This window comes from Jaculus jaculus, chromosome 12, assembly GCF_020740685.1.
Source record: "Jaculus jaculus isolate mJacJac1 chromosome 12, mJacJac1.mat.Y.cur, whole genome shotgun sequence".
Lineage (NCBI taxonomy): Eukaryota > Metazoa > Chordata > Mammalia > Rodentia > Dipodidae > Jaculus > Jaculus jaculus.
The window spans coordinates 51,089,255-51,112,558 of record NC_059113.1 but is presented as its reverse complement, the minus strand read 5'-3'; the positions used below and the strand labels follow the sequence as shown (position 1 = coordinate 51,112,558).

Here is a 23,304-nt window from a genome sequence, read left to right as displayed (position 1 = left end):
TACACATATGTATGTCTGTGGAGGCCAGAGGTTGACAATAAGTATATTCTTCAATTGCAATCCTTTTTATTTATTGAGGCAAGGCCTCTTATTTGAGACTACAGCTTACTGACTCAGCTAGTCTAGCTGGCCAATTTGTCTTAAGCATCTCATTCCTGTCAGGCCTGGTGGCGCACACCTTTAATCCCAGCACTCAGGAGGCAGAGGTAGGAGGATTGAAGTGCATTCAAGGCCACCCTGAGACTACATAGTGAATTTCAGGTTAGCCTGGGTTTCAGCGAGACCCTACCTCAAAAAAAAAAAAAAAAAAAAAGATCTCATTTCTGTCTCCCAAATGCTGGAATTACAGGTGAGCTGCTGTCGCAACCACCCAGAATTTATGTAGGTGGTGGAGATCTGAACTTGTAGCAAGTGCTATATTAACCAAGACATCTCCAAATCCCTGTTTTCTTTTCTTTTCTTTCCTTTCTTTCTTTCTTTCTTTCTTTCTTTCTTTCTTTCTTTCTTTCTTTCTTTCTTTCTTTCTTTCTCTTGCTGACAGGGTTTTAATGTAGTCAAGGCTGGCCTTGAATCTCTGATCCTCCTGCCTCCAACTTCTGAGTGCTGGGATTACAGGCATGTGCTACTATGCCTGATTTTATGCGGTGCTGGGATCCAGCCCAGCTTTTTATGAATGCTAGACCAGCACTCTACCAGCTGAGCTCCATCTGCAGCCACACCTTCAGGTACTTTGAGGTTTACCCTTCCCTCACTTTTTTCTTCTTTCAAATCTAGGCTTATCACTGCCTGACATCAGTCAAAATGACCCGTGACTCCTGCCACCAGGAGGTCATCATAGATGGCATATGTGACCCATGTGGGTTTCAGTTCATTCATCCACCATCTGATTGCCCTGCAACACAGAAATTGCTCATGAACCTGAGCAAGTGCCTGGCACTGGAGCTTCTCAAATACAGAAAGGCCACCCTAGGTTGTGTAAGTGCAGGATGAGGATTGAGTCATTCGGCTGGGCGGTTTGTCAGATTGCCCACCACACGCTCCTGCGGGCCTGGCTGGGGGAGAAGCAAAGCCAGCTTAGACCATAATGAGCACCCTCACCTGGGCAAAGGGGCAATTCAAAGCCCTGCTAATTCTGTTAAGAGGAGACGTGGGAGGGATTGGGCAGGGGTCTGTAGGCCCACTGCTTAAGAGTAGAGAGGGGTCATTATAAGACAGCTGAACCCCACCTTGAGCTCCCAAAAGAAGCAGAGTTCTGGGTGGAGTGGCAAGGTGCCCATGAGAGAGTGCCCAAGACCCTGGCATACTCCATAAGCCCGGCACTCAGCTACCGTGCCCTAAGGATGGGAGCTCCTGAATGCACAGTATTCTGGGCTGCTCTGCCTCCAGCTGGTACTCTGAAGCCCTGCTCCACCCACCAGAGGTAGAGCAGCCCAGGCTAGAGGAGGCCCTGAGCACAAAGCACAGGCTGGCACACAGCTGAGCATGGGAAATGCTACAGAAGCAGGGCAGCACCACTGTTGGCTGATCCCGTGACCTGAAGCAAGCCTCAGTTTCTCTGTGTGAGTGAGGCTCAAGGGAGTGCCCCACCACACAGGCTTGGAGAAAGGGGATGGACTCACATGTTAAATCAGACCAGATCAGAAAGCTGCTGCCATCCACCACCTTGGTGGTGTGCTCTGTGGCCAGAAAGGAGGCCTATGAATGCCTATGTTTTACACATCCAGTGTAACCAATCCTGTAACCCGAGATCAAAGTTATATCTATTTTCCCTCTGTGCATGTGTGTGTGTGTATGTGCGCGCGTGCACGTGTTTGTGTGCGTGCAGGGCAGAGGTTGACACAAAATGTCTTACTCAATTGTCCTCCATGGTGTTTTATGAGACGGGATCTCTTACTAAACCCAGAGGTCACTGATTCGGCTAGCCTAAGTGCTGGGATTCTACGACACATGCTGTCATGTCCAGCATTTATGTGGGTGCTGGAGATTCAAACTCAAGCCCTCACGCTTGCACACCAAGTGCTTTACTGACTGAGCCATGTCCCTGGTCCAGCTCTCCAAACTTTTACATCTCCACTTACTTCCTTAAAAAGACCTGACATATCAGTTTCAACCCTAAGCAAGTGCAGAGAGCCTGTCTGTCTACTGCCAGGGGTGCCATGTGCCACAGAGCCTCATGGGGACTAGGGTCAAGGTTGCAGTCCTATGACAGGAGCAACAGATCACCTGCATGTGTCTAAAAAGACAACGCATGGTGTCACACACCTTTAATCCCAGCACTCAGGAGGAAGAGGTAGAAGGATCGCCATGAGTTCAAGGCCACCCTGAGACTACACAGTAAATTACAGGTCAGCCCTGGGCTACAGCGAGACCCTACCTCGAAAAACAACAACAACAAAAAGACAACACCCATCATATTTTTTGAAAGTTACAAATGTTGCCAACTTCCAAATAGCAAATCACCCATCATGAACTCAGAGAGGGTCGGGACAAAGAGTGCCATGGGGCATGCACCCTTGCCATGGAAGATGCGAAGGGGAAGCAAGGTGGTGACCATCCGTCACTCCGGAGGCAGGACCTCTGATTCTGAAACACCAGGACCTCATACTGAGCATGCAGGAGACCCAGGAGTGATGGCCAGTGAGCGTGTGCCTGGGGCTGGATTCTGGCAAGAGCTGGCACCTGGGCTACATGGGCCTGTTTTTGTTGTTTTTTTTTTTTTTTTTGGTTGACACAACATGAGAGGTGTGTGGAAGGTGCCTTCCTTAGCAGCACAGCAGCCCATGATGAACACATTGGCTAGAAGGATGAGCAGTCCAGGAGCACACCTCTGCCACCCTGCACAGGTGCTCATTTCATCTCTCCACTGATGACAACAAGGGAAGCCTTTGTCAAGCAAACTCTTGATTGATGAGCTTTATGTTGTGCCAGATTTGGCCTCAAATGACCCCACATAATTGGGGTCAGGTGTGACAGGTCCCCATGTTTAGTATGACCCACAGGAGCCAAGAGGCACCTGCTCTGTAGTGAGGCTGCAGCGGGCCTTCCCTGGTGGACGAGCACCCAGCAGCATGCGGCTCAGGGCCATGGGAGGCTGCCGAGCGAGCCAGAGAGGAGGAAGCCCAATTTGTGAGCATAGCGCATCCCAGAGCCAGGATCCATGGGTGTTTTAGAGCAGAGTAAGACATCATTTGGGCAGCATGCCCTAATTCTGTTACACTCCCATTTTATCATAGAGCTTCCTGCCTGCCTCGTTTCCCCTTGTATTGTGCTTATTAGGTAAAACTGCAGGTCACACCTTCCTGGTGAAATTTCCCAGTGGAATAGGTAAGTTGAGTTAAATTTTTGCCTGGACAACTATAGTTAAACATGTTTTTTTTTTCATTAAAAACATACAGCACACAATATTACTCTTACATCTCCCTTAAAAATATAAATATAGAGGGATAATTTTTACAGGATGTATAGGTATATACACCTTTAATATGCATATGAGAAATCTGGAACAAGTTTATGAAACTTGAAGGAAACCTTCTTTGGGGGACGTTTCAAGAAGGTGCTGAGCCCACAGACTAGTTGAGGCTAGTTGACCTCCTGACCTGGCACCAGGCATCGATGGGGGTCAAGGCCGGCTCAAGGCTTCCTGTCTGCTGGCTGCTGGAGGCAGAGCTCACTCCCAGCAGAGACGATAGGCAGACTGCTCTCCAGGTGGTGGTTAATGAGGTGGCTGATGCTGTCGAAGACCCTGTCCTTCGTCCGGATCTGTGAAGGAAACGAAGGGGGATTGAGCATGTCTCTGAGGCAGCACCAAGGGAACATGCTGTAATCCAGGGGTGTGGGGCCATCTGAATTGGCTCAGGACAAGGGGCAAGGAGAATGCATCTTCCTGGGCCTCAGGGCCCTGAATGTTCCCTAGATGCTTTCTGCCCACTCGTTGGTCACTGACAGCAGCTGGTCAACTCAGGCTGTTTCATCTCCCTGCCCCTCTGAGACGGAGCTGTAGAACATTTCAGCTCACTACCCTGCTAACTTACTCCTTCCCTCCTTGACCATGCTGGGACAGGGAACTAGCAATCCTCACTAATGAAAATTAAACATACACAGATTAGGAAGAAAAACAAAACTTCCTGTGTTCATAGACTGCTGTATGACTGCCCATGATGAAAATTTGAAATCAACAACCAACAACATCATCCTAGATCAAATAAAGTATAGTTGCAGTATACAAATGCACAAAACCCATGGCTTCCCTATTTCACTTTAAGAAGCACTGCGCCTGAGCTGAGGCAACCTTGAATTTATCTAGTACCTTCCTGCTTCCCCAATTCCCACCCTTGCTATGAGCAGGAGAAGAAGAGCTCCTCCTCCTTAGTGACCTTGAAGAACCAGAGGCCATCTCTACCTCTCTCTCCATTGCCTCAGTAGCTCTTAACACATAAACTGAATCTTATGGAATAGAACTTCCTCCACTGAAAATGTATAAAAAGCAGGAAGCTTCCCTTGTTCTGTAGATTTCTGGAATGAATCAGTCTCTGTCTCCCTCCCTCCTTCTCTCTCTTCTTCTCTGTCTCCTCTCTCCTCTCTTCTTCCTCTCTCTCTCTCTCTCTTTCTCTTTAGGACCCCACATGCAACCTGTGGTATGGTGCTACAACTCTACTAATAAAGCTTTAACTCTAAACAGGTAGAATGGGAAGATGTTAAGGCACATGCCTGCAAAGCCTAAGGACACAAGTTTGATTCCCCAGTACCCACATAAAGCCAGATGCACAAGGTGGTGCATACATCTGGAGTTTGTTTGCAGTGGCTAGATACGCTGATGCATCAGTTCTCTCTCTCTCATAAATAAATAAATATATTTAAAAATAAAATAGTTCTAAACAGGTATTTCATTCAGCTACCCTTCCCTGAACTAGCCTGTTGCTCTTCCTCTCTTCATTTATCTGCCATATACCAGCAGCAGACACATGAGCTATAAACAAACGACCATTTACAATAGCACGTCAAAACTTAAAGAAGTAGGTACTCAATGGAATACTTAGGCTCATATCTAGTAAACATGTGCAACATCTATGTGAGAATATCTACAAATATCTGATCCAAAAAAAAAAATCAATGAACTCAATCAAAACTGAAGGTAGTCTATGGGCCTGGGTAAGAAGATAACACTGTCATGTTCTCAGGTTTTCCCCGCTTGACCTCCAGATTCAAGACAATCCCAATAAAAATCTGAAAATCTTATTGTTGGAACCAGCAAACTTTTTCTGGAGTTTATATGTCTATATGGAAAGAAACACAAATCTAGAGTAGCAAAAGTGATACTGAAAGGAGAAAATGTTTGGAAGACTACCACTACTTGACCCTAAGCCTAACCATAATGTTACCAGCAATCAAGATAATGGTGTTAGTGGGAGAAAAGACACACTGCCTTTAATCCCAGCACTCAGGAGGCAGAGGTAGGAGGATCACTGTGAGTTTGAGGCCAGCCCAAGCCTACATAGTGAATTCCAGGTCAGCCTGAACTAGAGCAAGACCTTGCCTCAAAAAAAAAAAACCAAAAAAACAAACAAACAAAAAAAAAAACAAACCAGCCAAACCAAGACAAGTTGATCAATGGAACAGAATAGGAAGGCAGAGATAGAAACACACCAACACAGCCAACTGAATTTAAACAACAATCAAAGATGATTACGTGTTTTTTTGGTTTTTTTTTTTTTTTTTTTTTTGGTTTTTCAAGGCAGGGTCTCACTCAGGCTCAGGCTGACCTGGAATTCACTCTGCATTCTCAGGGTGGCCTTGAACTCACAGCGATCCTCCTACCTCTGCCTCTTGAGTGCTGAGATTAAAGGTGTGCACCACCACGCCCAGCAAGATTACATTTTTAACAGATGGTCTTGGGATAACAAGATATCCACATGAAAACCAAAACCTAGAGGGAGACCTTACATGCAAAAATTAAGTCAAAATGTATTAAATATAAAACACGAAGCTCTTAAAAGACAGCATGAGAAAAAAATCCAGACAACCTTGGTACCATTTTTTTGGTACAAAACCAGATGCAAGGGCTGGAGAGATGGCTTAGAAGTTAAGGCACTTGCCTGTGAAGTCTAAGGACCCATGTTCGACTCCCAAGATCCCACATAGGCCAGATGCACAAGGTGATGCATGCACAAGGTTGCACACATGCACAAGATGGTGCACGCATCTGGAATTTGATTATAGTGGCTGGAAGCTCTAGTGTGCCAATTCTCTCTCTCTCTAATTTTAAAAAGGCCAGTCTGTTGGGTTTGCCTCAAAAGTAAAAAACAACCAGATGTACATTTTGTGAAAGGAAGAAGTGATGATAACCTGGGTTTTGTTAGAATTTAAAGTTCCTGGGCTGGAAAGATGGCTTAGTAGTTAAGGTGTTTGCCTGCAAGGTCTAAAGACCTAAGTTCAATTCCCTAGGACCTATGCAAGGCAGATGCACAAGGTGGCACATGCATCTGAAGTATGTTTGCAGTGGCTGGAGGCCCTGGTACGCCCATTCTCTCTCTGCGTCTGCCTGCCTCTTTCTCTTTCTCTCTCTCTCTCTCAAATAAGTAAAAAATAATTTAAAAAAGTAAAATTTCTGCTCTGTGAAAAGCATCATATAGAGAGTGAAAAGACAAGCCACATGCTGGGAGAGTTCTTAGTTTAGAAATATTCCCGAGGGCTGCAGAGATGGCTTAATGATTAAGGCACTTGCCTACAAAGCCAAAGGATCCAGGTTCATTTCCCCAGTATCCAAACAAAGTCAGATGCACAAGGTGGCACATGCGTCTGGAATTCGTTTGCAGTGCCTAGAAGGCTCTGGTACACCATTGCTCTCTATCTGGCCCCCTCTCTCAAATTAAAAAATAAAGTCTTTTTAAAAAAAATTCCCAGGGCTGGAGAGATGGCTTCATGGTTAAGGTGCTTTCCTGTGAAGCCTAAGGAACCATGTTCGAGTCTCCAGTAAGCCAGATGCACAAAGGTGAGACACATGCAAGGTTGCAAATGCCTACTAGGTGGTGCAGGCATCTGGAGTTTGATTACAGTGGCTAAGGCCCTGATGTACCCATTCTCTCCTTCTGTCTCTGTCCCTGTCTCTCTCTTTCTCTCTAAAATAATTTTTAAAAAAGTGTCCTGGATAAAGAATTGTTAGCTAAAATAATGCAGTGAACTCTTTGAACTAAGCAGAGTCCTCAATGGCAGTGAAAAGCTGGCCACGGACACCTGGTATCTCAGTAGAACTCTGTTGCATGGGTTCTCCTCTTGGTGATGGTCAGAAGAGTCTGGAGGCTGAGGACCCTAGGGAGGGAATTTCCTGCTCTCTGGTGAAATTCAGAGGGAACAGGTGGTGCTCCACCGAGCTTCCAGCCTTGTTTGGACTTCACAGAGCATCCAGGCTCTTGTAGGAAATGGAGGTGGATGTCACATGAGTTCTATGGGATGCCCGTGAGCTGACAACATTTGGGTGTGTAACTAACTGTATAGAAAGCAGAGTGGTTGCTCACTATCTACAGGGAATTGGGTTTTAAGAATCTTTTTTTAAAATTTTTCTATTTATTTATTTATTTGAGAGTGACAGACAGACAGAGAGAAAGAGGCAGATAGAGAGAGAGAAAGAATGGGTATGTCAGGGCCTCCAGCCACTGCAAACAAACTCCAGACGCATGCGCCCCCTTGTGCATCTGGCTAACATGGGTCCTGGGGAATTAAGCCTTGAACCGGGGTCCTTAGGCTTCACAGGCAAGCGCTTAACCACTAGGCCATCTCTCCAGCCCGGGAATTGGTTTTAAGAGCCATTGCAGATACCAAAATCTAGAGAAACCCAAGTCTTTTACATAAAATGGCTCAGCGTCTGCATGTAACACATATACATCCTACCATAGACATTACATCATCTCCAGAGTACTGACAATGCAAAGCATGTCCTGCAAGTAGCTGGCATCATGTACTCTTGGGCAAGCAAAAGATTTCTGTGTAGTTAGCACAGACACGATTGTTCCCCAAAGATACAGTAGGTTGGATCTGTAAACATGGAGGGCTGATGGTGTGCAGATGGTTAAGATGTCTCACAGTTCCACCTAGAAAATGATGTCACAGGTAGCTATATAAAATAGCAGTCTATTATCCCAGGAATCTAAATCCTGTCCCTAAAATCCCTGCCATTATTCTGACCCAACCTATGAAAACCCAGAGACCTTGGGAGGTGAGCCATTTCCAGATGCCTCGTGAGTGGGGGCACTATTTGACCAATCACAGAGGACATCTTCATTTTGCTGCTAATGGAGGTAAGATAGGGACTATCATCCTCAATGTGCCCAAAGCTGTCTGCCGCCATAGCATCTCCGTGACCAAAGACCACACCAGATCACTCACAGAGGGAAGGGTCCCCAGAGGACATAGCTGTCTCCAAATCTTTGTGAAACTCCACAAATGCAGAACAATACTAGAAGAGGTGGAAGGAAGGACAGGCAGGAAGTGGCCGGTCTCTGCTGCGGGCCTAAATCCAGGGGGAGAGTACCAACCTGATGCTCGCCTGTCTTGAATGCCCACATGTGAAGCTCTACCAACCCCCAGGTAGAAATTGTGCTGTTAGCACCCCCTTGTGGCCATAAGAACACAATGATGGGGAACTTGACATTTCCTAGCTGGGAAACATTTTCTTCCTAAGAGCTCTGTCACAAGAACCCTACATGGATGCTGCAAATGTGCAGACATGGCAGGTGAAAGGGGCAGGCCCCAGGAGCTCCAAGGGGCTCACCAAAGCAGGACTGCAAGATGGTCCTTCCCATCCAGGACCTCCACCTGCCAGGGATGTCATGCAACTTGCCCATTGCTGAGAGCAGCTTAATCATGGTGGCACGTTCATCTCTATTTCTGTTGTGGTAGCCATGCACAGTGCCTATGACAGCAGTGAGCTGTCTTCTGGGGAATGACTTGGGTCATTTTTACCAAGCAGAGAGCTCTGTCCCATATCACCCTCCACCCCCCAGCAAGGACTGAGAGAATCCAGCTAGAATTAGAACCCCAGTGGAGAATGTAGGAAGGAAGAAACCTGCATAGCCCAGCACTAGTCAAGCCCTCACATCCTCCAGGACCCAAAAGACAAGAAGATGATGCAGAACACGGAGATGCTGGTTAGCCATACTTAAGGCTTGGTGACATTTTCCAGAAATTAATAGACTAGAGTATGAAGGCTACTCCTGGAGTTGCCTTCATAGAGACGGGACACACAGGCTTTCTCCAAGGAGAGCAGCCTGGGCCTTCAGGTACACCCAGCTCTGATCTGCATGCTGAGCCCTGATTGGTCTTGAGGAGAAACCATCTTATCAAGGGCTCATTATCTTGGTCACTGACATGCTTATAGGAGTTTTGTTATCTAAATTATTGATAATTTTATACATGTATATTGGTGGTGGCCAAGCAGCTGCAGCAGTCAGCCTTGGAGTGTGACGCTGATGGGACCCCATCTTGCAAAACTGCGGAATCCGAGACTTCCCTTGGCAAAGCTGGGAGGTCTTTCAGCGACCTCCTAGAATGCCTGCTGCCCGACAGTCTGCACTACTGCTGTCTCTTTCTTGGAACTATAATAAGTATACTGTTGCTCATTTTTGCTTTCATTTTCTCCTTCTCAGTAGTAATAGGGAATCCAATTCAGATGTGTTTATACAGTCACCAATGATTAAACTGGAAAAGAATGTTTCTGCAGAAATTTCTGAGGCTGTAATGTTTAAACAGATTATGGATCCTGAAACTATGACTAGTCTGAATGAACAAAGTTTCTCAACACCACAAATGTATATTTCACCTAATGAGACTTGTTCCTTGCAATGCTACATGCCTTACCAATTGTTCCCAAGAAACATTACTTACAAGAAAATTCTTGTTGTCAAGATGATTACAGGAATTAATGGACACAATTCCTGAACCTACAAACGACTTACTAGAAAAGGAGCCTGACATGCTAGGGAGAAAAACTAAACATCTTTTCAAATAATCGGGTTGGGCACACACAAGGAAGTAAAACAGAATATGTAACTTTCAGAATTAAAAATAGAATTTGGTGGGCTTCTAAAGAAAAGATCTCAATGCAAAACACTGGTTGGATAGATCAACCTTTGCCATATACAGGGGCATACATTAATGGAGTAAGAATGGTCTGGAAAGAGGGGAAAAGAGTTAAATATAAAAAAATCTTCCTTTCATGGAGAGACTTGCAAGGTAAGGACCAAACTGTAAAATGGAGCAACAAAGAAAGGTCATCGAGAGACAATTAAATCAGTACTGGATTAGAAATAGAGAAATGTACTGTTATTTAAGCTGCAAGATAGTATTATGTAGAGAGTTTCTAACATAGCAATAAAGAAGTAAAAATAACTGCTCTTTGAGGTCAAAAACGTCTATCACCTTATAACTGCAAGAGCTGCCTGCCAGGGCCCTTGGCTAGTTTCCATGAGCCTGAGTGAGATATTAACCAGCTTGCAATCCTTGACTGTGTTGTTTAAGATGTTATCAGAATGTCTATGGGGCAAGAGGTTCATGAGTTAAGCAGAAGCAGGGAAAACCAAGGAGAATATTATACAAGATTTCTTAGGAGTAGAAGCCACGTGAATAAGTTGCTATGTCTTGCTTGCAAAAGATACAATGTATTGTAAAAATATAAACAAAGAAGCAGAGCTCTTGCTCTGTGTCCAGTGTGTTCCACCTGAACCACTGGTCCAAATCACTTTCTCACAATGCCGACTCCACATGACCCCTTCAAGTTCTACAACCCCGCTGAAGCTGGACCTCGGCAGTGTATAATGTATGTGATGTATTTTGATCATGACCCCCTCCTCGTTACCTTCTCTTGTGGCCCCTCCCCATCTTCTTTCTACTAAACTGCTTCTTTTTAAGTAGTCTTTTTGTCTTGTGTGTATATGAGAAAAAGACAGAGAGAGGAGGACAGGAAGAAAGATCCATGGAATTTAATTGGGATTGTTAGCATGAGCATAAGTGTTTTCCATACATATATGTGGTGTCTGTGTGTGTATATGTGCATGTGCATGCAGGTGGTAGGCCAGAGGTCAATGTCAGATGTATTCCTAAATCACTCTCCAACTTGTTTTTATGAGACAGGGTTTCCCACTGGACACATACCTCACCAATTCAGCTATGCAAGCTAGCATGAAAACACTAAGGATTCACTGGTCTCTGCCTCCCCTGAACCAGGGGTCACAGGTACACACCACCACGCCTGAAATTTTACATGGGAGCTGGGTGTCTGAGCTCAGTCCTCATGCTGGTGTGGCAGGCACTTTACCCTCTGTGCCATCCTCCAGCCCCTTACGTCATGAAAAAGTCAAAAAGGTATTTACAACAACCATTAAAGCAAACCAATGTTTAAAAATAATTCAGAGGATAACAAAAATCTTTTAGAAATTAAATATGTAGTTTTATACATTATATATATGTATATATATATACACACATATATACATAATATATATTATATATGTATTATATATATGCATATATATACATATATATATCATATATAGAGATAACAAAGTTTATAAGGTAGTTAAGAAAAGCTTCAAGAAGACAGAAAAAAATTTAAAAGAAATGCTGGGTGTGGTGGTGCATGCCTTTAATCCCAGCACTTAGGAGGCAGAGGTAGGAGGATCTCCATGAGTCTGAGGCCACCCTGAGACTACATAGTTAATTACAGGTCAGCCTGGACCAGAGAGAGACCCTAACTCAAAAAAAAAAAATAAAATAAAATAAACAAAAAATTAAAAGAACTGAAAACTTGAGGGAAAGACAAGAAATAGAGGTCAGTCAGTCTAAGGGGGTTAACTTCTCAACCAAGGGCTATGGGACTAATGAACATAGAAGGCATGGGATTATCAAAAACATTACATAAAAATTGCTATAAATTAAAGAAAAGCACAAGCCTTTAGATTGAAAGGGCCTCTACTCATTGGAAAAGTGAATTCAAATACACACACATGACTATATCAGTACAGACATAAATTAAAAAGTAAGAGCTAAACATTTCCAGAAATAAGTAACCACAAGAGGTGAAGACAGCCTAGCCACACGCTAAAACTACAGCATTAGCCCAAAGAGACTTCGCAACACAAGGACACATGCCATGGTTCTGAGAAAGGTGGTTACAAACTAGGTCAGTGAAATGTGAGTGGGAGCAAGAGGAAATACAGGATACACAACAGTTTAAAACTTGCCCAAAAGTCCAAGGAAAATATCTGTCTAATCTATCTAGACTGAGAAATGTGCTCTAGAAACCCACTAGCAACTTTCAGAGACCTCCATCTGTCCTCAGGTATGTCCTGAGCAATAGACTGAATGTCTATTGTGAGGACACTGTGAGGAAAATACAGCTTTTTCTCTCAAGAAGAACCTACTTATGGGCTGTAGAGATGGCTTAGTGGTTAAGGCACTTGCATGCAAAGCCTAAGGACCCATGTTTGACTCTCTAGGTCCCATATAAGCTAGATGCACAAAGTGACACAGGTGCACATGTGCACAAGCTGATGCACACATCTGGAGTTCAATTGCAGCAGCTGAAGGCCCTGGCATGCCAATTCTCTCTCTCTCTCTCTCTCTCTCTCTCACACACACACACACACACACACACACACACACTCACACTCTCTCATATAAAAAAAAAAGACAGTCTATTGGGCTTGCCTCAAAAAAAAAAAAAAAAAGAACCTATTTAAAAACTTCAACTTGGGCTGGAGAGATGGCTTAGCGGTTAAGCGCTTGCCTGTGAAGCCTAAGGACCCCGGTTCGAGGCTCGGTTCCCCAAGACCCACGTTAGCCAGATGCACAAGGGGGCGCACGCGTCTGGAGTTCGTTTGCAGAGGCTGGAAGCCCTGGCGCGCCCATTCTCTCTCTCCCTCTATTTGTCTTTCTCTCTGTGTCTGTCGCTCTCAAATAAATAAATAAATAAAAATTTAAATAAAAAAAATTAAAAAAAAACTTCAACTTTAACTCATTGAAAATGTAATGGCATTAAAATGTGTATATAAAGTAATGTTGGAACTAAGATATAGGAATTTAAGATATTTGGGTTTATATATGAATCAGCACAAAGCAGGTGAATGGGAGAAAAATTATACTGGATAACTTCAAATGATAAAGTTAATTAATAGATATCACACAAAAGGAAAGTTTAGTAGAACTATATAGAAATTATGCTTCTAGACATTGCATGAATTAAGCCTGTATAAATCTGAAGTTGATTCTAACAAGTTAAAAATGTTGAGGTAAACTCTGGAGAAATTACTTTTAAAAGATTCAAAAAGTATAGTGGAAAAAAATCATTAAAACTCAAACTGTTATATTAATAAATATTCACTTACTGTAAAAGCCGAGAAAGAATAAGGGAATGAAAAACATGACACTCTGATCACTTGGGAACTTCCAGCTGTGGATGAGTTTGTTTTTCCTTAGCTGGGCCTGGACTGAACCAGTTTCCACAATTTTTCCAGACCCTCCATGTGGCATCTCTAACTATGTGGGTGCCTTTCCTTGGCTCTTTACTCCCTCAATAAGTATAATAATTTAATGATTAATAAAAGAAAAAGATACAATATATTTTTAAAAACAGAAAGTAAATGGAAAGTGTAAATCCAACTACACTAATTAAACATAAAAAGTTAGTGAATAGATAAATTGGGAAGATGACTCAGTACATAGAATGCTTGCTGAGCAAGCATGAGGACCTGAGTTCAGATCCCAAGGACCAGGCATAGTGGCGCATGCCTGAAACCCAGTGCTGGGGAGGCAGAGACAGAGTAACCCTGAGGCTCACTGGCAAGCTTGTTTAGCCAAATTGGTGAGTTCTAGGTTCAGTGAGAGACCCTGTCTCAATAAATAAGATGGAGACCGATGACCTCCAGTTTCCACACATACATGCACACACATTCACATGTGCCCATACACATGTGAACGTGCATGGATTTGCACAGCCCCCATTCCCCCACCACACACAGAGGCAGAGTTTATCAGAATGAATTTAAAAGCATGTCCTGACTCCTCACTGTGTTGGAGAGACACACTTTAGCTTTTAAGACACAAACATGTTGAAAGTTATCACTGGTGTAGGAGAAGAACGGAAGGCAGCTACAATGGAATGAAACTATTAAGACACAAGAGGCAAGTGTGCACATGGTGGATACAATACTGACCCAGCAACTTACAATGACCAGTGCAGCTTGGAGACAAGCAGCAAATCTTAGTGAGGCTAGGTAATGGGTAATGCTAATCATCGCTGGTCTTGTTGATGAACAGTGATGTTAGAGATACCTTTATAAATATTTTTATTGAAAGAGATGCACACCGAAGTTATTCACAAGCAAAATGGCAGGAGGTGGCCTTGGCATAGACCACAAAATACTTCAAAAATCTGCTCCTTCCCCTTCATTCTCATTCTTGTTCATTTCTGATCAATCTATTCTAAAGACACAAACAAACACTATAGAGTGTCCCTATATGTATCAGTGTATGGGTGTGCATGTGAGTATGTCAGTGTACGTGTGTATGGCCTAATTTTATCCTTTAAGAGGACTTGGGCTGCCAGTACACCCATTATGCTTTTAATAAATCTCTCCCAAGGTCCATGTGTGAAAGGCCAGGACCCCCAGCCTGTGGCACTATTCAGAAAGGGTGAACCATTAGGAAATAGTGCCCAGTTGAAAGTTTTCTGGTTGTATGAGGCTGTGCCTCTGAAGGGAGGTCAGGACACCTGCTCCTCCTCTTCCTCTGCTTCCTGGCTGCCATGAGGCGTGTGGCCTCCACCACATGCTCTCACCACAATCCACTTCCCCCCTGCCCCACCACAGGCTCAAAACCACACTGCTAAGCCAGTATGGACTGAAACCTCTAAGACCACATGGCAAAAGAAACATTTCCTCTTTCCATGTTGAATATCTTGGGGACTTTGGCACAGTGGTGGAGAGCTGACTAACACCGCCTCCAGTAAGCACAGCTTGTGCCCAGATCCTGGTTCTAAAAATTACTCCTCATAAGTCATCAGGAATCTCTGGGAGAGTGGCTGGCTGCAGGGCTAAGTGGAAGAGGATACGCTGGTACATGTCTGTGTGTTAGAGGAAGAGAAAGCTCAAAGAACAACGAGGCCACATCAAAGGGGCACAGAAGCCACTGATGGGCATCAAAGGGAATACAATAGTAGATCAGAATACACTGAGTAAACCTGGAAATTATGCATTCAGGCTGACAAGAATACATCAATGAATCAAGCTGAAGATTTGGCTTGGAGCCAGAGTATTCAGCCAGCTGTTGTGATGGTTAATCTTGTCAACTTCTTTGGACCTAGAATCACCATGGAAACAAGTCTCTGGGCATGCATGTGAGGGAGTTTTTAGAGTAGGTAAATTAAGATGGGAAAGCCCAACCTAACTGTGAGAGGTACCATTCCATGGGCTGAGATCCCTAAGTGAATAGAGAAGGAGAAAGTGAAGTGAACACAAGTGTGCCTCCTGACTGTGGAGGAGACGCGACCAGCTACTTCATGCTCCTACCACCACGCCCTCCCCATCATGCTGTCCTGTGCCCTCAGACTGTGAGCCACAATAAGCCATTCCTTCCTAAGGTTGAAAAACAACCTTATTTTTTATATTTTGTCACAGTGACAAGAAAGACAGCAAATACAGCTTCTAGGTACTCCCTTCAAATATGTCATAATTAGACAGAGAAGTCTCCAGTTTTAGTTATCTCCTTGCTGCTAGAACAAAACACCTGATGGAAAAGTCAGTGTAAGGGAAGAAGAGTTTATTTCAGCTCAGAGGTCCTGAGGGTAGAGTCCATCATGGAGGAGAATGCCTGGCAGGAGAAGGAAGCCAGGATCACCTCACCCATTAGCAGGGAGGAGTGCTGCTCAGCGAGCTCCCTTCTTTTTATAGAGTATTGAACCCTGCCCACAGTGAAAGTGAGTTTTCTCACCTCCACTGACCTAATCAAGATCATCTCTCACAGATGATTCTAGGTCCTATCGAGTTGACCATCAACATAAACCATCAAAGCACAGGACATCAAGGCAGGAGACACCTCATGGTGGTCCAGAAACAAAGAGAAAGAGGAAGGGTATCACAGGATCCCCTTCAAGGATATATCTTCTGTGGCCCAATGCGGTGGTTTGATTCAGGTGTCCCCCATAAACTTAGGTGTTCTGAATGCTAGGTTCCCAGCTGATGGAAATTTGGGAGTTAATGCCTCCTAGAGGCAGCGTATTGTTGGGGGCGGGCTTATGGGTATTACAGCTAGTTTCCCTTGCCAGTGTTAGGCACACTCTCCTGTTGCTTTTGTCCACCTGATGTTGGCCAGGAGATGGTATCTACCCTCTGCTTATGCCATCATTTTCCCCTGCCATTATGGAGCTTCCCCTTGAGTCTATAAGCCAAAATAAACTTTTTTACCCACAAGCTACTCTTGGTTGGGTGATTTCTGCCAGCAGTGTGAGCCTGGCTGCAACACCCAAGTTCCTCTTGTTGGGCTCCAGCTAATGTAATGGTGAGGATGTAAAATGTTCCCCATAGGCTTCTGTGTTTTAACACCTGGTCTCCAGCTGGGAGTGCTGTTTGGCAAGGCTGTGGGACCCTCAGGAGGTTGAGCCTTGCTGGAGAAAGTATGTCAATGAGGGTGGGCCTTGTAGTTTTATAGCACCACCACACTCAGCTTTTTCATGGATGCTAGGGATCATAATTCAGGTCTACATACTTACACAGCAAGACATTTACCCTCTGAGTCAGCTCCCTAGCCCTGTTTTGTGGCTTAACAAATAAAATCCCCAGTGCAGTATGAAATATGCAATAGCCTGAGACCAGCAAGTCAAGCTTACAGAGACCTCAGCCACTTGTGTGCTGTAGAGGCTTGTCTCAGAGCAAGTGCAGAGCCCACTCCATCGTGCTGGCCCTGCAGGGCCAAAGGGATGCATCAACTAATGATTCAGGGGATAATTTTAGACACACATGGGCAGATGACATGATTCAAATGCTAAAAGAAAAAAAAAAAAAAAAACAGAGTTCCAGACTCCATCTCCAAGCCGTCTCCCACAGCCATGGTCACTGGCTTTCTCAGGTACTATTTGCAGGACGCTGTTCAGTACCTTACCAAGGATACTCAGGGCTGCCTCTGGTGACCTGGAGACTTCCTAGAGACCTCTGCACAGAGCAGGGAGCTCACAGGCTGGTATACCCAGGAGTAAATTTAGAAACAAACCGGCTTTGCATCCTTTCTCTGAGTAGTGTGCCCTGCCAAGCTTCCTCCTTTATAGTCAAGGACTAGCCAATTACCATGAAAATCAGAGGAATAAATATTGAAGAGAACGTGTTCGGTGTCTATTTCTGTGTCCTCCTCACAGCAAGGAAGCAACTTTTACATTGTTAATTAAGTCTTTCATTTCCATTTTCTTCTAGGCCAAAGCTCCCCTCCATAAGAGCAGTAAAACCCTACAATCAGCTTCAACTAAACACCCCCTCCCCAAAAGAACTATCAATGGTGATACGGCTTCATGATGGTCAGCTTATGGGGACACTTAGTTCAACCAAATTATCACCATTGTGTTTCCTTATTTTCTGTGCCATCTTAATGCTGGCTTGGGAAGGAACAATAAACATATTGTTCTTTGGTGTGCAAAGACCAACTGGACACAAAATAGAATTGTCTGTGTTCTACATGATGACATACTTAGCTAGATTTTCACAGTTCATGTCTTTAAATACCCCATAGTTTCAACTGAAACATTTATCTTCTCACAGAATTGCTCGAGGATTTTCTGCTCTATTTTTTCCTATCACCACGAATGAATGGTTGCCCAGCTATGTGAGCAGAAAGAACTCTGGGCTGGGTCTATACAGAAAAGCTTGTTTTGGTTTGACACTGGGAGAAAATACCACTTCTGCTCTGGTTCTCCCTCCCTCTCCCAGAACCACCTAGGATTCTCAGTTCCTAACTTAAGATGGATAATGTATTCATCCGATACTTACTGGACACCTACTATGTACAACACCTGCCCAAGTGCTGGAGGATATTGTAGTTAACAAGAAAGCTTGGGGAGCTGTGGAGCTGGCTTAGTGGGAAAAGTGCTTTTCATGCACGCATGAGGACCCACATTTGTGTGGTGACACAAATCTGTAATCCCAGCACTGGAGAGGCAGACATCAGGAACTCGGGATCTTACTGGCTAGCTAGTCTAGCTGAATTGGTGAGCACTAGGTTCAGTGACAGACTCTGTCTCAAAAAAAAAAAAAGAAAGAAAGAAAGAAAGAAAGACTAAAACGAGACCCACAGTGATTGAGGAAAGCATTCAATGTCAACCTCTGGCCTTCACACACATGTGCCCATACACATACAAACACACATGCACACCATGCACATACAAATACATGCAAAAAAGAATGCTGCTCATATAGAGATATAACCTAGTGGAAGGGGTATCTACATAATAAGTAAATTAACAGATAAACAACTGCTTTGTAGTATGATGTATGTTAGAACAAAAATAAATTGGAATAAAGGCAAATCCAGGGGAGTCACATGGTGGTAAAATAGTCATGGAAGCTATCTCATACAAGAGGTGAATATGAACTTATCTCCTTGATACCAAAACTGAATAAGCACACACAAGAGAAGCAACCAAGACAATGCAAGGTGGACTGAACTTATGAAAAGTAACTCTGAAATTCCTGAGTAAAAGAGCAGGTGTGGCAGCCCAGCAATTACTATGCCAAGACAAACAACATTTGATAGGGTCCAAGCATCAGAAAGTTCTGTCCATGTACTTCTCCCTGTAATAGATTTTCAAAAGACCACATTCTTATCTCAAAAGATGCTGAAGCAGCAACTGATAAGTTTCTACAATGTGCCTCATACAAGAGACTGAGTAATGAATATGTATAGGTTCTACAAAAACACAGATTTTTGTGGTTCACAGAGGCATACCTGGCACCAGCAATGATGTCTAGATGTAGTAGGCAACTGAGCATGTGCTTGTGGATAACACATGATGTCTTTTAGGCTGAGAAGGATAATCTACTGAAATCCTACTGCAAACATTCTAATTTTTTTTTTGGTGTAGCTGTATGTAACATTTTGAGATATGTGCAAGTGTGTGTGTGTGTGTGTGTGTGTGTGTGTGTGTAGATGCACACACCCCAGGTGTAGGCCAAAGGAGGAAACTGGCTGTCTTCTATTGTTCATCTGTCTTATTTCCCTATGACAGAGATTCTCACTGAATCCAGTAACCAGCAAGCCCCAGAAATCTTCCTGCCCCACCCTGTAAGTACTGGGGTTACAGACACGCACAGCTACATGTGAGTGATAGGGACTGAACTCAGAACCTCATGTTTATACAGCAAATACAGTAACCCATTGAGCAATTTCCCTAGCCTGCAAACAGCCTTCCTTTTCTGTTTTGTTTTAATATTTATAAGCATATGGTGACTATACAAAGTACAGTGACATTTTCATTCAAGTATATTGTGTTCTAGAAGTGGATTTCTTGTTTTTTTCAGAGGAACCCACCCCAGAAAGACTGTCCCTTGTGAAAAGAAATACATGCATGAGGGTCTGTGATGGCTGAGACCTTGTCCCAAGAGCTCAGTGAGTGGCCTGCATGGATAATGTGCACACTGGATCTTAGGAAACCCACCAAAGTCATGACTCCATCTACAGGGAACACCATGAACACATCTCAGAGACCTGTGCTGGAGCAAAATGGAAATAAAATAGTTTGTGGAGAAACATCATGCTTGAAAATTCCTAAAAGCCACAAACACAAAATATGTATTTTCTCAAGAAATATATGTCTAAAAACATGCTCAGAAGGTGAGCAGGAAGGAGTGGGTCCATTCATGACAGTGCATCATTGGGGAATGGGAAAGAAGAGAATTGCACAGAGATAGATGTTTCGTGACATCAGGAACTGCTGCAGGCACCTTGGTCTGGGCCTCTGAATCCCTCAAGTAACCCACCACCACCATCTACCTGCGCCTGTGTCCATACCCACAGAGAAAAATCGTGTTCAAGTCCAACTGATGTTGAGGCTTCATCCTACCTAGCATACTGAGATGATTTTCACCCAAGCAGAACTTTCAAATAATGGCCTTGGCATTCACTCAATGGCTAAGTTGATTAAGTTGCTCTTATTAAGTTTAGCAGCGATTGGACTAAGCCCAGAGTGTCCAGTGTCCTGAGTGAAAAGTCCAATGTGCTTTGATGGGGGAGGGAAAATTCAGTCAAACCCACAGAGTTACTTGAACACAACAGCATTACCACTCATGGCATGAGGCTTCGCCTCGCTGACAGAGACCATGATGCTAGTCTATGGGGGGTGACTACTGCACACCGCATTTTACAGCTACGGATAGAAAAGTCAGTGATTAGACTTTTGGAAATGTTTGAGAAAAATGTAAAAAGCCCAGGGGCCTGTATTTCCTTGTCTACTGTGAATGTATTGGGAATAAAAATAATCCTTTCAGGGCTGGAGAGATGGCTTAGCGGTTAAGCACTTGCCTGTGAAGCCTAAGGACCCCGGTTCGAGGCTCAACTCCCCAGGACCCACGTTAGCCAGATGCACAAGGGGGCACATGCATCTGGAGTTGGTTTGCAGTGGCTGGAGGCCCTGGCGCGCCCATTCTCTCTCTCTGTTTGCCTCTTTCTCTTTCTGTTGCTCTCAAATAAATAAACAATAAAAAAATTTAAAAATAATCCTTTCATTAGTCTTTCTCTTACAGTTCTCTGTATCATTACAATTTATCTCTCAGATGCTGTCTTAATTCCAATTGGATATATTTTGAATATGATATGAGATAAGAACAATTTGGGGAATATATGCATGTGACGTGCATGCAAGTATGTAGCACATGTGTACAGATACAGACGCCTGCAAGTGTGCATGCTTGTGGAGGTCAGAGGTTGAAGTTAGGTGTCATCTCCAACCACTCTCTACCTTATATTTAAAAACTATTTTTGGCTGGAGAGATAGCTTAGTGGTTTAGGCATTTGCCTGCCAAGCCAAAGGATCCCGGTTCGACTCTCCAAGACCCACATAAGCCAGATGCACAAGGGGGCGCATGCATCTGGAGTTTGTGTGCAGTGGCTGTAGGCCCTGGCATGCCCATTTCCTCCCTCCCTCCCTCCTTCCCTCTCTCTCTGTCTCTTAAATAAATAAATAAAAATATTTTCAAAAAAAAAACTATTTTTATTTTTTACAAGAGAAAGAAAGAGAGAATTTGCATGACGTTGCTTGCCATTGTAAACAAACTCCCAGACACATGTACTACTTTGTACATTTAGATTTATGTGGGTACTGGGAAACTGAATCCAGTTGGCAGACTTTGCAAGCAAGCACCTTTAACCACTATACCATCACTCCAGCCCATACACCTTAACCTAAAGTTAAACCCAACCCTAGATCTCACTGACTTGGCTAGACTAGCTAACCAGCAAGTCAAAAGGGTCCATCTGTCTCCATCTCCCCAGCACTGGGCTTACAGGTGCATACCACCACACCTAGCTTTTCATGTGGGTGCTGGGGATCTGAACTCAGGTCATACCCATATTCGGGTTGTGTGTTTGACAAGCACTTTACTGACTGAGCCATCTCCCCAGCCCTAGGGACAATCTTTAAAGTGGCCCTCTAGCAAGCATAGTTTCTGTATTTCTTGTCTTACAGGACATGGAGGCCAGCACCTTCAGCCTGGACCATGATGGCTCCTGGTGTTATAGTTCACGTCAGGCCTCTGGGCATGGATGCCTGCACTGACTCCAACCAGAAGGCAGAATCTTTGTCCCGAGCAGGTACATATGTGTAGAGAAGGGAGTGTGGTGGATGCCCCATGCCCAGCACACATGTGGTTAAAGCAGGCGTGAGCTCACTGCAGGGAGCTGGGCCTGTGCCTGTGTCTCACCGTGCCTTCCGGATCCACCAGCAGCAGGTGCTTGGCCTGGCCATTGTGCATGCCGGTGAGGACGAAGGAGCCAGGGTTGGTGGTGCTCTTTCTGACCAAGAAGTCTCCATCTTTCTCCAGCAGCGCCTCAGCCTCCTTCCTGCTCATCTCTCCTCGGTACCAAGGCTCGGCGCTCAGCTCCTCCAGAACCTTGGCATCCGGGACTCTGGGAACCATGGGGCTGATACTCTCAGCTGAGGCTGCCTTGCTCAGTGCGGGGGGCTGGCTCATGAGGGCGTCTTCAAAGGGCCCTGCCAACAGCAGTTAGCAACAAGTCAGTCCAAGAAGAGGGTATGATGAAAACAGTGTGAGAGGTGGAGAAGGAGAGGTAATTCTGGGGCAGAGGAATAACTGGCGGGCAATATAACAACTCTTCATAACAAACATTTAAACACACAACCCGAATATGGGTATGACTTTCTGGTGGGTCTGCCTCCTCCAGGCAGCCAGCAGGGTAGAGCACGTCCACTGCTGTCCCTGAACGAGACACTCTTAGGCTTTTCACATCGCTACCAGCGGCCTCCTTAAATTCTGAATACAAACTTGCCAGTACCAAAGGAAAAGAGAAGCTACCATCTCAGAGTTCATGCAAAGCCCTACCCACCAGTATTTCAGAATCATTGGGTGCCCTGGAGTGACTTGCTCCAAGCTAGGAATTCTACCTTCCCTTGACCTTCATTAGTTTCCTGAGGCAAAGAGAGGGGCGGGGGGAGAGCAAATTCACACTTGTATATATGTGGGAATATGTCTGTGTGTGGAGGCCAGAGGACAACTATGGGTGTTATCTTCAGGAATCTCTTTAAGACAGGATCCCTCCTGGGCCTGGACCTCACTAATTAGGCTGGACTCACTAAGCAGCAAATTCCAGTGATCCTCTTGTCCTAACACTGGGGCTACCAGTGCTTGCTGCTGTACCCAGCATTTTACATGGCTACTAGGGATAGAACCGAGGTCCTCATGCTTGCAAGTCAAGTGCTTTACAGACTGAACCATCGCCCCAGCCTGCAGTTTCTATTTGTCACCTGACACCACACCTGGCTTTATCTCCTAGAAATGCACCTCTCTATAGGCTGACAGTGAATGGTCAGACTGCTGTTTACTGCAACAAGTGCCACTGGCCAAAGAATCAACTAGACACTTCTACTCAAATCTCAGTGTTTGATTTTCCAGTAAGAAGATGGGGATAAGCTCTGAAATAGGCAGCTGCGCCAAGTACACGTTAGGAACGGGGACAGCTCTCTAGGGCCATGCTGCCAGCCAGTGCAGGGTAAGCACCAGCAGGACGGGCATGGTTCTCTCCTGGGCACAGCTGCACCTCAGAGCT

The 23,304-nt window shown here is 44.6% G+C and overlaps 1 protein-coding gene across 2 annotated transcripts in view; it reads right to left on the bottom strand.

Moving 5' to 3' along the window:
- Positions 1 to 2,697: 2,697 nt before the first annotated feature.
- Shc3 (SHC adaptor protein 3) overlaps positions 2,698 to 23,304 on the bottom strand; it is a 144,408-nt gene continuing 123,801 nt past the window's right edge. For both annotated transcript variants that reach the window (XM_045131780.1, XM_004668365.2), the window contains exons 11-12: positions 21,942 to 22,231; positions 2,698 to 3,759 (exon numbers count right to left, since the gene is read on the bottom strand). In XM_045131780.1, the coding sequence (XP_044987715.1) occupies positions 3,631 to 3,759; positions 21,942 to 22,231 (419 nt within the window). In that variant the 3' untranslated portion in view covers positions 2,698 to 3,630. The remainder of the gene's footprint in view (positions 3,760 to 21,941; positions 22,232 to 23,304) is intronic.